General features: G+C 43.3%; 1 protein-coding gene across 8 annotated transcripts in view; it reads right to left on the reverse strand.

The window, feature by feature from the left end:
* DPP6 (dipeptidyl peptidase like 6) overlaps positions 1-14,593 on the reverse strand; it is an 828,258-nt gene that overhangs the window by 55,754 nt on the left and 757,911 nt on the right. For all 8 annotated transcript variants that reach the window (XM_045003877.1, XM_045003879.1, XM_045003881.1 and 5 more), the window contains 3 exons: positions 13,375-13,466; positions 8,055-8,102; positions 5,747-5,865 (listed from right to left, as the gene is read on the reverse strand). In XM_045003877.1, coding sequence (XP_044859812.1) covers positions 5,747-5,865; positions 8,055-8,102; positions 13,375-13,466 — 259 coding nt within the window. The remainder of the gene's footprint in view (positions 1-5,746; positions 5,866-8,054; positions 8,103-13,374; positions 13,467-14,593) is intronic.

The following is a 14,593-nucleotide window of genomic DNA, read 5'->3' on the forward strand; positions in this document are numbered from 1 at the left end:
GTTGGGGATGTGCAGATGCCTACAGTGATCCTCGGGGACCCAGCCTACCCGCTAATGCCCTGGCTCATGAAGCCCTATACAGGCGCCTTGGACAGAGAGAAGGAACTCTTCAACTACCGGCTGAGCAAGTGCAGAATGGTGGTGGAGTGTGCTTTCGGACGTCTCAAGGGGAGATGGTGGAGCTTACTGACTTGCTCGGACATCAGCGAAAAGAATATCCCCGTAGTTATTGCTGCTTGCTGTGTGCTACACAATCTCTGTGAGAGCACGGGCGAGACCTTTTTGTCCGGATGGGAGGTTGAGGCAAATCGCCTGGCTGCAGTTTACGCTCAGCCAGACACCCGTGCCGAGAGAATATCCCAGCGGGAAGCGCTGTGTATCCGGGAGGCTTTGAAAGCAAGTTTCCTCGGAGAGCAGGGTAACCTATGACTCTCCACTTGCTTTCAAGAGAAACTGACCCTGGGCCTGTGTCTGTATGTGTCGATTTCAATCTGCGGTTACATACCCCGTTCTCAAAGTTTCCCCCACTTCCAAAGCACGTTTTAAAGCAAATTAATTGTTACACTCATTATTAATAAATCTTTGTTTTACTTTGCATTTCTGTTCAGTTGCTGAAACATGGACGCATACTGTGCTGGGCACGGTGTGCATTGATGTACAGACCGCTTGTTCCATAGAGGAATGACATCCTCCTGCTCCTACATAGGTCTCTGGGGTGGGGGACGGTTGCAAGTGGTTGTGCATGAAGGGGAGGGATTGCAGGAAGGGGTGGGTTTGCAGGAAGGGGCGAGTGGTGCCTTCTTTGGATAGGGGTTTGGATGACGGCATTGGGCTGTGGGTTTGGGCGTAGGAAGGGGTGAGGGGTGTGGGGGAAGGGTGAGTATCTGTCCGTGGATGAGGGCTCTTGTTGGGGCTCAGGGCAGCGGAGAGGCTCGTTGCTACGGTGGAAGTTCATGGTAAGGGCAGCGTGCCTTAACATTAAGGGGGTGGCAGGCGCTAGGACCCTGGACAAGCATACACATCACAGAATGACCCGGGGCAGCATACACCACACAGAGTGACCCTGGTGCCTACTGACTGCAGTGTGTGTGTGCCCTGCAGTTGATCATGGCCCCAAGTCTGTACCCTGGTAATGTAGGCTATACCGTGCAATTATAAATCCCCTCCCCCCCCCATACACAAAAAAATCCTCTGACACGAAAGACGTGACCGAAACAGTGAATAACAGCAAACAGCTTTTAATAATCTAATACACAGTGGGGGGATGAAACTTGGATTTGGGACTGGGTGAGCCTGTAAGGGAAGCACTTCTACAAATTTATAGCGTGAGAGGTGTGTGGTACATTAGCGCTATGCAGTGGTGCAGTGACAGTTCTCACGGCCCCTACCGCCCCTCCGTCTTGTACTTTTGGGTGGGGGGGGGGGGGGGCAGGACTTCTTGGCGGGGGAGGGCGGTTGCAGATACACTGCAGGGGGGCTCTGTCCTCCTGCCTGCGGTCCTGCAGAACATCAACAAGGCGCCGGAGCATGTCCGTTTGCTCCCTCATTAGCCCAAGCAGCGTTTGAGTCGCCTGCTGGTCTTCCTGCCGCCACCTGTCCTCCCGTTCGCTGTGTGTGCGATGCTGTTGACATAGGGTCTCCCTCCACTGTCTCTGCTCTGCCGCCTCGGCTCTGGAGCAGGCCATCAGTTCCGCGAACATCTCGTCCCTAGTCTTTTTCTTTCGCCGCCTAATCTGCGCCAGCCTCTGCGAGGGGGATGCCGGGGCAGTCCGGGAAAGAGCCGCAGCTGTGTGATGGGAAAAGTAACTGATTTCCTTGAACAGATACATGTTTGCGAACAGTGAACACAGTCTAGTCAGTTTCTCTGAACAAGACCATACAGGGCAACAAGTCTCACGAGATCTCAGGACAAGTTCGAGATTTCGGAATACGCTCTCATTGGCTGCGGCATTGCACAGGAGAGCGGACAAGTGGGGAGAGACAGATGAATCCGTCTAGCAGACAGTCCTGGTAAGCCTTACAGTACATTCTGCTTATCAGTTAATGGATAGCTGTGCCCTCCCGCTAAAGGCAATCTGGAAATCATATACTCTGACCCTTTTCCAGCCACTCCCGCCAGTGCACGGGAAAGATCAATGTATGCTTTTCCTATGTGGCCTACAACACGTGGCTGTTAAGCGAGGGTCATTGTTATGCAAAGTAAAAGTCAACCATTCACAACAGTAACAATACACTAATTGCCCTAATTAGATGCAGCATTTCATGAACGAGATCACCCTGATGCGGGTCCCTCGGAGTCACAAAGAGCGGATGCTAAGGGAAGCCCTGCAGAGACCAGGACCATATGCGGCCATGCTCGTGGAGGCGATGATTCCCATCTACATAAGGATGTCCTGGCACGGAAGAGTGTGCTTCCACGGAGCACCCAACAAGGCACCTCTCCCCAGGAACCTCCTGCGGAGGCTTTTCGAGGACCTAAATGAGACCTTTCTTGAATTGTCCCTGGAGGATTATTGTTCAATCCCTATATGTGTGGACCTACTTTTCATATAGTTTTTCATTGAAAATTTTATATATAGTATTTCTATTTTTTTATACCTGTTTTATAAAAAATAAATGTTTACATGTTTATAGCACTTACCGCCTGATCCTTCCCCTGATTCTGAGTCCGGGTTAACGGCCGGGGAGGGTTGGTAGGGGATCTCTGTGAAGGTGATGAAGAGATCCTGGCTGTCGGGGAAAGCGGTATTGTAAGCGCTGTCGCCTGCGCCGTCCTCCACAGACCCTTCCTCATCTTCCCCATCGGCGAACATCGAGGAGGAACTGTCCAGGTACACTATGCCATCCACTGAGTCCACGGTCACTGGTGGGGCAGTGGTGGCAGACCCACCTAGAATGGCATGCAGTGCCTCGTAGAAGCGGCATGTCTGGGGCAGGGCTCCGGAGCGTCCGTTTGCCGCTCTGACTTTTTGGTAGCCTTGTCTCAGGTCCTTGATTTTCACGCGGCACTGCATTGCATCCTGGCTGTATCCTTTCTCTATCATTGCTTTGGAGACCTTCTCGAAGGTCTTTGCATTCCGCTTGCTGGAGCGCAGCTCCGACAGCACAGACTCCTCGCCCCACACACCGATCAGATCCAGGACTTCCCGGTCTGTCCATGCTGGGGACCTCTTTCTATTCTTGGATTGGCCGGACTCCTCTGCTGGAGAGCTCTGCATCGTTGCAGGTGCTGCGGAGCTCGCCCCGATGTCCAGCCAGGACGTCAGGTTCAAAGTGCCCAGACAGGAAAATGAATTCAAATTTTCCCGGGTCATTTCCTGTGTGGCTGGTCAGAGAATCCAAGCTCCGACTGCTGTCCAGAGCGTCAACAGAGTGGTGCACTGTGGGATAGCTCCCGGAGCTACTAAGTTTGATTTGCATCCACACCTAGCCTAATTCGAGCTAGCCATGTCGAATTTAGCGTTACTCCACCTGTCGGGGTGGAGTACCGAATTCGAACTAAAGAGCCCTCTAGTTCAAATTAAATGGCTTCCTGGTGTGGACGGTTGAGCGGTTAGTTCGAATTAACGCTGCTAAATTCGAATTAAAGTCCTAGTGTAGACCAGGCCTTATATGCATATATTTTCCCAGTCTGTCTCATTATAGAGATGTCAGTAGTGATCCCATAGTTAAGGGTGGATTGACGTTTGCATTTAAACTGAGATTACATTTTGAGAATATAGTACTGTACAATTAGAACTCAGAGGGAGAGATCCTCAGTGGGTGTCCATCCGCACAACTCCACTGAAGTAAATAGAGTTATGATGATTTGAACCAGCTGTGGCGCTGGTCCAGAGCTGTTTAGCTGAAAGTGATTATCTTTTGTACTTGGCTAATTTATGACTGTAGGGACGTATATTCTAATAAATTATATAAATCTCTCAAAGAATTACAGCAGCCGTATTGTAGATTGGCTCTAATGCAGTAGGAATTTATCACCACTTAGGGGTTGATAAGAACCATAATCTTGTTATTCGCATGTGCTTCTAATTGTATTAAAACATTTAGCCTCTTAGAAAAGGGGAAATGGGCAATGTTATCAGCAATTACTGACAGCCTGTCTTGAAACTGATACTTTAAAAAAAATGTACACAGCTTTCCTTGTCCAAAGACAAACCTGATCAACATGGTAATATTTACTGTACTACTCTACGTTTTCCAGTCAATTATACTTCAGTGTAAACATCTTCCATTGTTATAGATTCACAGAAATTACAAGTGGAAATTATCCCTGAGGCCACTTAGTTCACCACACCGATAGTGCGGAGATGCTCCCTACAGGGCATTTTCTAATGTTTTATCTAGTCTCCTGTGACAAATGTCCCAAATGATGGGGCCTATACAACTTCCCTGGGTAGAATACTCCACAGCCTGATATATCTCTCAGGAAGTTCTGCCTGATATTCCCTCTGACTATTCCCTTTCTCAGTTTCATCACATTGCTTCTGGTTATTTCCTCATGTAGCATCCTCAATACTTCTTCTTTGTCCTTGGAGTTGATTATAACATGGCAATTCTTGGCTCATAAGAAGTGCTTTACAGTCAGACAAGGAGCAATTCACATCCTGACTGAGAGCTTGCTGACATAAAAAAAAAGGCACCTAACTGCATTTGGACAATTACATCATGACTGTGCCCACAAACTGGATATTTACACACACACACACACACACACACACACACACACAAAATTTGCATGTACCATGATGGTCACTGGTGCCTGAGGTTTTGCAAACCAGGCCCTTAGTCCTTGCGTATTTACTATAGGATTACAAACTCCTCAGAATTAAGAACCTTTTTCACTCTGCAACCACAGTAAAAAGTGAGGAGCCAGATCGTGAAATCCTTCCTCATTTTGGTGAGCACTTACTCAACTGAGCAGCCCCATTCACTTCAGTGGGATTACTCGTGTGAGTAATTGCTCACCAAGGTGAGTAAGGGCCCTGCAATCTGGCCCTACGTTTATATGTAATTTGGTAGAACTAAGTGGTGACTGCATTAGAAAGTTAGAGAGTTCTGCATTTATTCCTAATATGTCTTTAAAAAGGTAATTCAATGGTATTGAGTACACAGAACATTATTAAAGTCAAACGAAAATCCCCCATGCGCAACTGTAGTGCTATATTCACCCATGTTTGATAATAATACTCAAAACTCTGTGTTCAAAAGGCTGGGTAAAATTTCAAAAGCACATAAGTGATGTAGGAGCCTAAGCCCCATTTTTAAAAGTAACTTGAGTATTTAAGGCCAGATTTTCAAAGGTAATTAGGGCATAAAGATGCAGGGAGGCTTCTAGTGGGCTTTTCAAAAGCTCTTAAGCAGGTTAGGTGCCTAACTACCATTGAAATCAGGAGCCTAAATCTATTGAAAATCAATGGAATTTAGTCTCTTTAGTGCCCAAGTCACTTTAGAAAATGGGATTTGGGCACTTCTGGAAATTTTACCCATAGTCACTAAATTCATTATGTCACAATATAACACACTACAGTGGAACAAGGAAATCACTGAAGCCTGAATTAGAGAGAACCATTGCCCTCAATTAGGATTAAGACTTTTCCCCCCTTTAAATGTGTTTTTTAAATCATCAAGCAAAACGGATTATTTGAAGGCAACAGACCTTTGTGCTGCTGGTCGCAGTTTGAAGGTACATACTGAGCTTGGTTATTGCCTGCTCTAAAATCTATCCTTAATAATAAAATACACCTACCTTCACAGGTCAGTAAGAAGTACTCCATGTTGTGACTGAATGACGCACTGAAATAAGTACAGTTTTCAATCAAATCACAGGACAGACACTGCCTGTTGAAGTTTCCATTTGTGCTTGCACTGAAAAAGTTAATACATGTACATGAAGGTCAATTGACCGAGGGTTATCTTGAAACAATGTTTTTTTAACTTCATTGCACCGGAAAAAAAGAATATAACTCGTTCAGCTTTACTAAGAGACTAGGCATTCTAAATTGCTAAATTGTTGGGGTTTTGGGTGGGGGCAGGAGTTACCAGAACTGAAAAGATATTAAAGGGTATTGATGGCTTTTGTGCAAGGCAGGTGATTATGTTAGATGCTACAGCTTTCCAGAAAATGATGGATGCAACTGAACTTTCAATATAAACAACACATTTTAATTCAGGGAATAGACATGAAACTAGGGATTATTTCTGTGCTAGATGATGTTTATTGCAGACAAAGGAGAACTAGAGATCTTTTCTTTAAGAGGCAGTTTTTCTGACTTGCTAGTGGCTACCACATAGACAATCCTCTCCCATCACATTCAAAGAGTGGGTCGTGGAGTGTTAACCACAACATTCAGGTAGAAAGAAAAGATCATGTTTTGCCAGCTTTGTTTTTGAAGTATACAATTTGGCCTGTGTGTGTGCTCAAGAGCACCATGCTGGTTAAAGGCTAAATAACCATTTATTAACAAATAATAAATAATACTTAGAATGTCTATAGCACTTTGCAACTTCAAAATGCTTTACAAACATTACCTAACTGATCCTCAGAACACCTCCGTGAGGCATTTCAAGATTATTATTCCATTTCACAGGTAGCAAAACTGAAGCAGGGTAGCTGTGTGACTTGCTGAAGACCACAGGAACGGTCAGTGGCAGAGCTAGGGTCATCACACAGTTGTCCCTGGCTCCTGTTCCTGTGTTCTCTCCAGCTCACACTTTTCTTCATGAACGGAATCCCAGTGTGACTCACTAACTCAGAATTCACAAACTGAGGGCCAGATCCTCAGCCAATATAAACTGTCATAGCTCCGTTGGCTTCAATGGGCTATGACAATTTACATAAGTCGAGGCTCTGTCCTTGACAGTTCACTACATGAGCCACCTTTAAAGGCTAGTGGGGTACGGCAAGGTGGAAGCAATGTGAATCGTGCCACTGTTTCCTGTGAAGAATTCTCCCTGAACTGAGCTTTCACACTGAGTTTTATTCACGCCCAAACAGACTCAGCATGATTTATTTAATTAAAAAATGCTGAAAGTAGCCTAGCTCCTCACAAAGCTGTGTGAAGAGCAGCGGGCAAATACAGAGGTTTAAGAATTAAATTACCGGTAAGTCAGTTTGTTGTAGTCTCTTCCCCGCCTGAGAGAAAAAACCATTACATCATACCGCAGGATGTAAATATACTGACAATCTCGTATCAAATGAAGCTAGCACTGCCCCTGCCCGCCTTCCCTTCATTGTGGATGCTTCCAAGGCAGGATAACATACCACAAGATGGGATGATGGAAGGATGTTAGGGGAGAGGAATACAACAAACTTAACTGTCAGTATGTGCCTCCGTTTCCTCATCTGTAAAATGGGGATAATAATACTTCCCTCCGGCCCAGGGTGTGAGAATTAATAAATTTGCATTTTCCAGTGCTTAGAAATCTTCTATGAGAAAAAATAAGGCTGGATTCTAAAGCCTCTTGGCAATTGAAACAAGCATTTTCTAGGATGGAATTATTATTTTTTACTCCTTTCTCCTTCCCACACGGCAATGCATTTATTAGCTGTACTATAGATACCATGTACATAAGCTAACCATTGTTTACCTACTATATCACCATTGAGAACATACTGGAGCCACAGGACATTGCAGAAAAACATTCACAAATGTTCAGCAATTTTGTTCTGCCTGTTTTCAAGTACCAGCACTTCTGTGGTTTGGTTAGATTTCCATACAAACAGGACTGTGAAAAATACAAATGTATGCAATGATGCAACTTTTTGCAGTGCATAACAATTTTGTTTGAAAATGTTTCCATTTTAATGTGCCATTTGCTTTAGCATGGGACCAATTTCTAACTGGCAATGAAATGAGGAAATGCTCAAATTTCAAGCATTTCAAATTTGGTTGCAAACTCCTTTCCCACTTGGTGACATGCTCATATTTATTCCTTAGATTCAATCGGAGAATAAACAATGTCAGTAATGATGGGCACAATCCAGTTTCTGTAATGACCTCATTCATAGAGGAATAACTGGAAAATGATCTCTATGAAAGGACTAAAAAACATACCTATATAAGTGTCGCCGTCTTGGTAAATCTTCTGTGCTGAGGAAGTAACTAAAAATACAAAGTACAGTAGTGAGAATTGGAGTTTTGGAAGGAGATTTACAAATATGTTATTAAACAGCATCTCCATCCTCACACCCATCTTTTGAACATTTCCTTCATCTTGTGAAGCAAACTGCAAGAATACGTGACTTCTCCATTTCACTGAATTAGAAAACCAATCAGAAGGGACCTCTCTTCAGCACAGAATCAAGGAAATGTTTGGTAAACTGCACGGCAATTTAAAATAAAAACAAAAAAATATTTCAATTCTGAAGTATATATGATAGCTGTGCTTCAAGGGGAAAATGCTCCATGCACAACCCTCTGAATTCAGGTATGTAGGCTTGGCTTGACATCAGTAATTGGACACGGGTGAGGCCTCATTTCTTGGGAGACAGGATTAGGCAGGTAAATGGATCAGGAGGTTGGAATGGAAACAGAATGTCTTTACTAGCTAAGATAGGGGAGCAACACACAGGGAACCATTTACAGTGGACAAGATAACAATGAATACGATAAGTCGGGAACATAAAGATGAGGTAAAAAGTGAGTTGTACATGAGCAGTGAATGGACAGAGCATGTTGTGCAGGGAGTAGTTCCAGCAAAGTGACCAAGCCAATCCCAAAACATTTGATGCAATGTAGTGTGTAAAGGTATATAAAGGAAGGAGGCTTCTGTGTAACTCTGGATGTGTGGTATATCCTGTACCCACCCTCTACGTTCAAGTCTAATCAACTCAGCGAAGCTTTTCTGTATGTCAAATAAAGGAACCCGAGCGTCAAGATGAGAGTCAAAATGAGTTCTGGGGGAACTGAATGGAAGATGTCTCAGAGGCCACCCCAACATAGTGGTGCTGGGACTCAGATCGGATCAATTCATCTGGAGCAGGGAACATACAGTTTATTATACAGATAGCTCTACTGTCAAGGATCACAACCCATCAGTTTAGCAATGGCATTGGAAGGTTTTAAATCTGAGTTGGCTTCCTGGGCACTGGAGTAGTAGGTTAAATCTAAGGGCAAACCTTACGGATTTCCCAGAGAGGTACTGGGGGAGACTGGGTGGAAAAGGAACGTCAACGAATAGTGCTAAACAAAAAATGCAGAAAAAAGAAGCAAAAAGCTTGTTATTGCAGGAACTAATCCTGGAAATAAAAGCCCTGTGTAGAGAAGTAAAACAGTTAACCATTACGAGGGAAATTTTGAGAGAGAAAAGAATGGGCTGGAAGAGCACAAAGAGATATATAAGACATATGCTGTGCAGTCTAACGAGGCATGTTAAAAACAAAATAAAAATGGACATTAGAGAGGTCCTTTAAGTACCTATGTAAAAGAATGCTTGGCAGAGCACAGCAGAGGTCTGTTGAAGAGGCCACTGAAATGTTAAAAAATAGGACCCATTGGCAGCCATGAAAAAGTAGTACTTAGTTTCTTTTTTCCTTAAGGCAAAGAAAACCCGAATCAAGGCAGAAGTTTCACATGGATTATTTCTAGTGGCTAAAACTTTACAAATGAAATGTGCCAACTTAAGGGATGAGTGTAAAAAGCATAAAAAGCAAATGAAAGTTGTAAAGAGGGAAATAAACTAAATGGAAACAATTCCTGAAAGGTCAGGTAGAAAACAGTATCTGTTGCCTATCTGCATCAATCCAAAGTAAAATGCAGCCATCCTTCAAGGACTGTATTTAGTGAGCACAGCTTTGCAAGCAAAGTGTACTACATTAAGAAACAAGTGGAAAAAAACATTAAAAAATAAGTTTAGAGATGCTGAAAGAATTCAGCTGAGAAATGGAAAATAAGTAAGTGATTTAAGGAAAGAGTGTGAAGTTAAAAGTAGCTTTTGCACAAATGAACACGGCAGAGTTCAGGGGGAATTAAACAGTTGGGGGATGTAGCTGTAAATATAAGTACAGTAACTCCTCATTTAACGTTGTCCCACTTAACGTTGTTTCAATGTTACGTCCCTGCTCAATTAGGAAACATGCTCGTTTAAAGTTGTGCAATGCTCCCTTATAACATCGTTTGGCTGCCTGCTTGTAAGATTCCATGGAAGAGCAGCGACTTTACAAGGGAGCATTGCAAAAGTTCTGCTTCTCTGCCTCCTCCCCCTCCCTCCCAGGCTTCCCCCACCATCAAACAGCTGTTTGGTGGCGCTTAGGACTTTCGGGGAGGGAGGGGGAAGAGAAGGGAAGCCCCGCGTCTCCACTCCTCCCCGTCCCTCCCAGAAAGTCCTAAGCACCCGCCAAACAGCTGTTTAGCAGCGCTTAGGACTTTCTGGGAGAGAGGGGCAGAAGCGGAGAAACACTGAGTCTCTGCTCCTCCCTCTTCCTCCCAGAAAATCCTAAATGCCGCTAAACAGCTGTTTGGCAGTTCTTAGGACTTTCTGGGAGGGAGAGGGAGGAGTGGAGACACGGGGCTTCCCTTCTCTTCCCCCTCCCTCCCAGCACTTTGTGCTTAGGACTTTCTGGGAGAGAGGGGCAGGAGCACTGCGGGAAGCACTGCGTCTCCGCTCCTCCCCCTACCTTCCACAAAGTCCTAAGCACCGCCAAACAGCTGTTTGGCAGCGCTTAGGACTTTGAGGGGGAGGGATGTGGCGTGCTCCGGAGAGGAGGTGGAGTGGGGGTGGGAGGAGGTGGGCCTGGAGTGGAGCGGGGACAGGAAGAGGCGGGCCTGGAGCATTCCCAACAAAATCCAAGCCTGTTCTCCTGGGAAGCTGCCGCTCCTGCTGCAAAGGTGCTTCCTAGCGTCCTTGCCTGCAGCGGGCTGTGCCGGTGTGGGGTAAGCCAGGGGCACTTCCCAACCACAGTAGAGTACAGTACCATACAGTATACAGTACGATGCCTTTTGTCTGCCCCCCAAAAAATTTCTTGGAACCTAACCCCCAGCATTTACATTAAATTATGGGACAATTGGATTTCTTTAAGATTGTTTCACTTAAAGTTGCATTTTTCACGAACAGAACTACAAGGTTAAGTGAGGAGTTACTGTAGTGAAGCCCAACCACCAAAAACCTATTTGAAAATGAAATCCAAATTCTCTTTTCTTTTAACAAGTTATTAATTATGAATAACAGAGCTACTTTGAATGGTGCAGCGGCCATTCAAAAACATGACAAAACCTCCAACCATTGAAATCCTATTCAAAAGTTCTGTTTATCTGTGATGTACAATACATTTTACTAAGAGAGTAAAACAAAAACTATATGGTGGAGTTTTATAAGTGGAAAAAAAAGAGAGATTAAAATGTCTTAGACTAAAAACAGGTCCAAAGGGTTTAGGGTTAAGACCTATTAAGAAAATATTGAACAAAAATGTTCATTTTATGTATGTATCAATGTTATTAAATTTTACAGGTCTGCAGGTCTACCTAAAGAATTGTGCCTACTAAAATTTAGTGAAATATAGTTAAAAACTGTTGAAAAAAGTTTCTAAACAGAAATGTACACTTTAGAATGGGAGAGCAACTACACCAAGAAAAACTGAATAGGATTGCCTCAGGAAGTGGAGTGTTTAAAATTGATGTGTCACTCAGAAACCAATAGTGGGAACATGACCAAGCATTTCTACAGAAGATAGCAGCCAAAGTACTGCATCCATTGAATAAGCAAAACCAAGGACTCATTAACGAAGTTTTGTTAACTGTATATAATATACATAATATTGTAATTGTTTTTAAAGAAGTATGGCACTAAGTCAATGTGTTAAAATAATAATATCATGTGTAATATGTGGGGAATACATACTATGCAAAATAAAAGCATTCTTAAGTGATATGAAGTAAGAAAACTTGACCTCTTTTTTCACCACAGAAAAGTTACCCCAACAAGGTATAAAGCTTTATCGTGCACATACCTTTAAATACTTTTTTTTTAACTAGAGGTTCTAACAAAGCAACCCACCCCTCCTCCCATAACATTTGATCACTTTTGATTCTTTGAACAGCTATATGGCTTCAGGCACCTGAAAAACCCATTGAGAGCCTCTGCTTGAAGAGGGGATTCCAACCGTTAGGGAAGATATAGCCTGAACTTGGAAGGAATGTCACTGTCTAAGTGTCACAGTGACACTGTAGCCAGCTCCATTTCTGGCTACAGTGTGATAAGTAGTGAAAGCACCAGCTTTCTGAGGTCACCCGTTACTGTTTCAGGTCCTTGAATTAGCTGGATATGCAAGTGGTGGCCAACTTCAATTCAGAGTGCAAAGTTCAGGTTGACATCTCCATGGGGGCCAAAGGCCATGAGTTTTACAAGGGTGGTGATGACCCACAGGAGCAGATATTGTTTTAGTGGGGGTGAGGGGGAGGACTGAATAACATAATGGCTGGAGTATCCAATCCAGCAGGTCTATTTCCTATAAACTGGGCTCACCTGAATATGTAGATTTCTCATATTGTGCAGTCAAATCACAAATATCACAATTTGTTAAAATTGCAATGTGAGTAATTATGCTAGCTTAGCCGTCAACAGGAACTGCGGGCATTTTTAGCTCCTTCCAGAACTGGGCCCTTAATTATCATTCAGTGTTTAGGATGGGCTAATGCCTTTTGACTCAGCTATTTAGTGCCAATGTGGGATAGTGCTGGAGACGATAGAGCATTTTAAATTTAAGAAGTCTAGAATTCAGCAGCTTGCATCTCATTGAAACTTTGCCTGAAAGAGCAACTTCACATGATGTGAACTGGAAACCCCCTCAGAGTGCAGAGTGGTATTTTGCTGAGATTTAGGACAATGCAAGCACGCCAAGAACTGGGACATCACTAACAAAGGATCAAGGTAAAAATGAGGGAAATTGTAAAAACATGATGGCAGTTTACCAAGCAGAAATGTTTGTTCATTACAATAGTTTTTGTGTGTGTCAAACAGAATTCTTTCCAAGACTAGGAGGACTAAAAAGTGCAAAGCCAGCCAATGAACACAGAACTCTCTCTTCAAATTTTGAATCAAAAGTTGATGAAGAAACATAGCAACACACACACGTATATGTATGTAAACCAGGCTTCTTTCTGTGTGTCAAATATCAAAATGAGATTGATTATTAAACACACAAAGTCAGTGATAGGGGAGGAAACAAAGCAAGGCAAGACTTCTTTGAAACACTAGACTGTAAAATAGAGGTTAAGCCACGAACAGATGTAGCCAGCCCTCTCCTGCTGTCTGTACATCTAGCTGTTCATGCGCACAAACTGCTTTCAAGATGGCTCCTGTAGACTAGCTAACTCTAGAGCCAGAACTAAAAGATGAAAGTCTGTTTGGTTTGCTACTTACACCGACTTCTTTACTTACATTTTATGTCTCTTTTCATCATATGCCAAAATCTTTGTCACATCCCAATCACCAGATGTAATGGACTGTAAGTTATCACTGCTGCTATTGGGCTGTCAAAAAAAAAAAAGGGTGTGTTTTCTTTTTTTCTGAAAAGACGACACTTGAACAAGACTAAAATAACTTTATTTTTATTTCTCAAAACATGAAGCCCTCGTGACTCCTCCATGACTTGTTAAAAGTAATCACTAATTTGTGATTCTCCCCAAAGTATTGCTACGAATGTGCAGACATGCTTAAATATACTGAACCAGATTAATCTCTGGCACAACTCCATTTATGATAATGGGATTAATTGGGCCTAGCATAAAGAATACAGATGGAAGTCCTTTCCTGTGATTCTCTTCTGCCTATGGGTTCTGGATAATAACCTCGGATGATTGTGCAGAGAGCCACTTATTTAGGAATAATGGAGGAGAAGCTTGTTTAAAAAAACCCCAAAAGTGACATTCTTTGAATTTTGCTTGAAATGTGAAGACCTTTTAATTATAAATCTAAGCAAACTGCATCATTTGAAACTCTTGTTCATCCTAAGCATGCCTGAAATGCTACTAGCATTTAGCCCATTTAAGGTATTCATCCTTATGGTCAGAGGGATTCAAATTCTCCATAGACACCTTGCCATATAGATTCATAGACTCTAGGACTGGAAGAGACCTCGAGAGGTCATCGAGTCCAGTCCCCTGCCCTCATGGCAGAACCAAATACTGTCTAGACCATCCCAGATAGACATTTATCTAACCTACTCTTAAATATCTCCAGAGATGGAGATTCCATAACCTCCCTAGGCAATTTATTCCAATGTTTAACCACCCTGACAGTTAGGAACTTTTTCCTAATGTCCAACCTAAACCTCCCTTGCTGCAGTTTAAGCCCATTGCTTCTTGTTCTATCCTTAGAGGCTAAGATGAACAAGTTTTCTCCCACCTCCTTATGACACCCTTTTAGATACCTGAAAACTGCTATCATGTCCCCTCTCAGTCTTCTCTTTTCCAAACTAAACAACCCCAATTCTTTCAGCCTTCCTTCGTAGGTCATGTTCTCTAGATCTTTAATCATTCTTGTTGCTCTTCTCTGGACCCTCTCCAATTTCTCCACATCTTTCTTGAAATGCGGTGCCCAGAACTGGACACAAGACTCCAACTGAGGCCTGACCAGCACAGAGTAGTGCGGAAGAATG

This window comes from Mauremys mutica, chromosome 2, assembly GCF_020497125.1.
Source record: "Mauremys mutica isolate MM-2020 ecotype Southern chromosome 2, ASM2049712v1, whole genome shotgun sequence".
Taxonomy (NCBI): Eukaryota; Metazoa; Chordata; order Testudines; family Geoemydidae; genus Mauremys; species Mauremys mutica.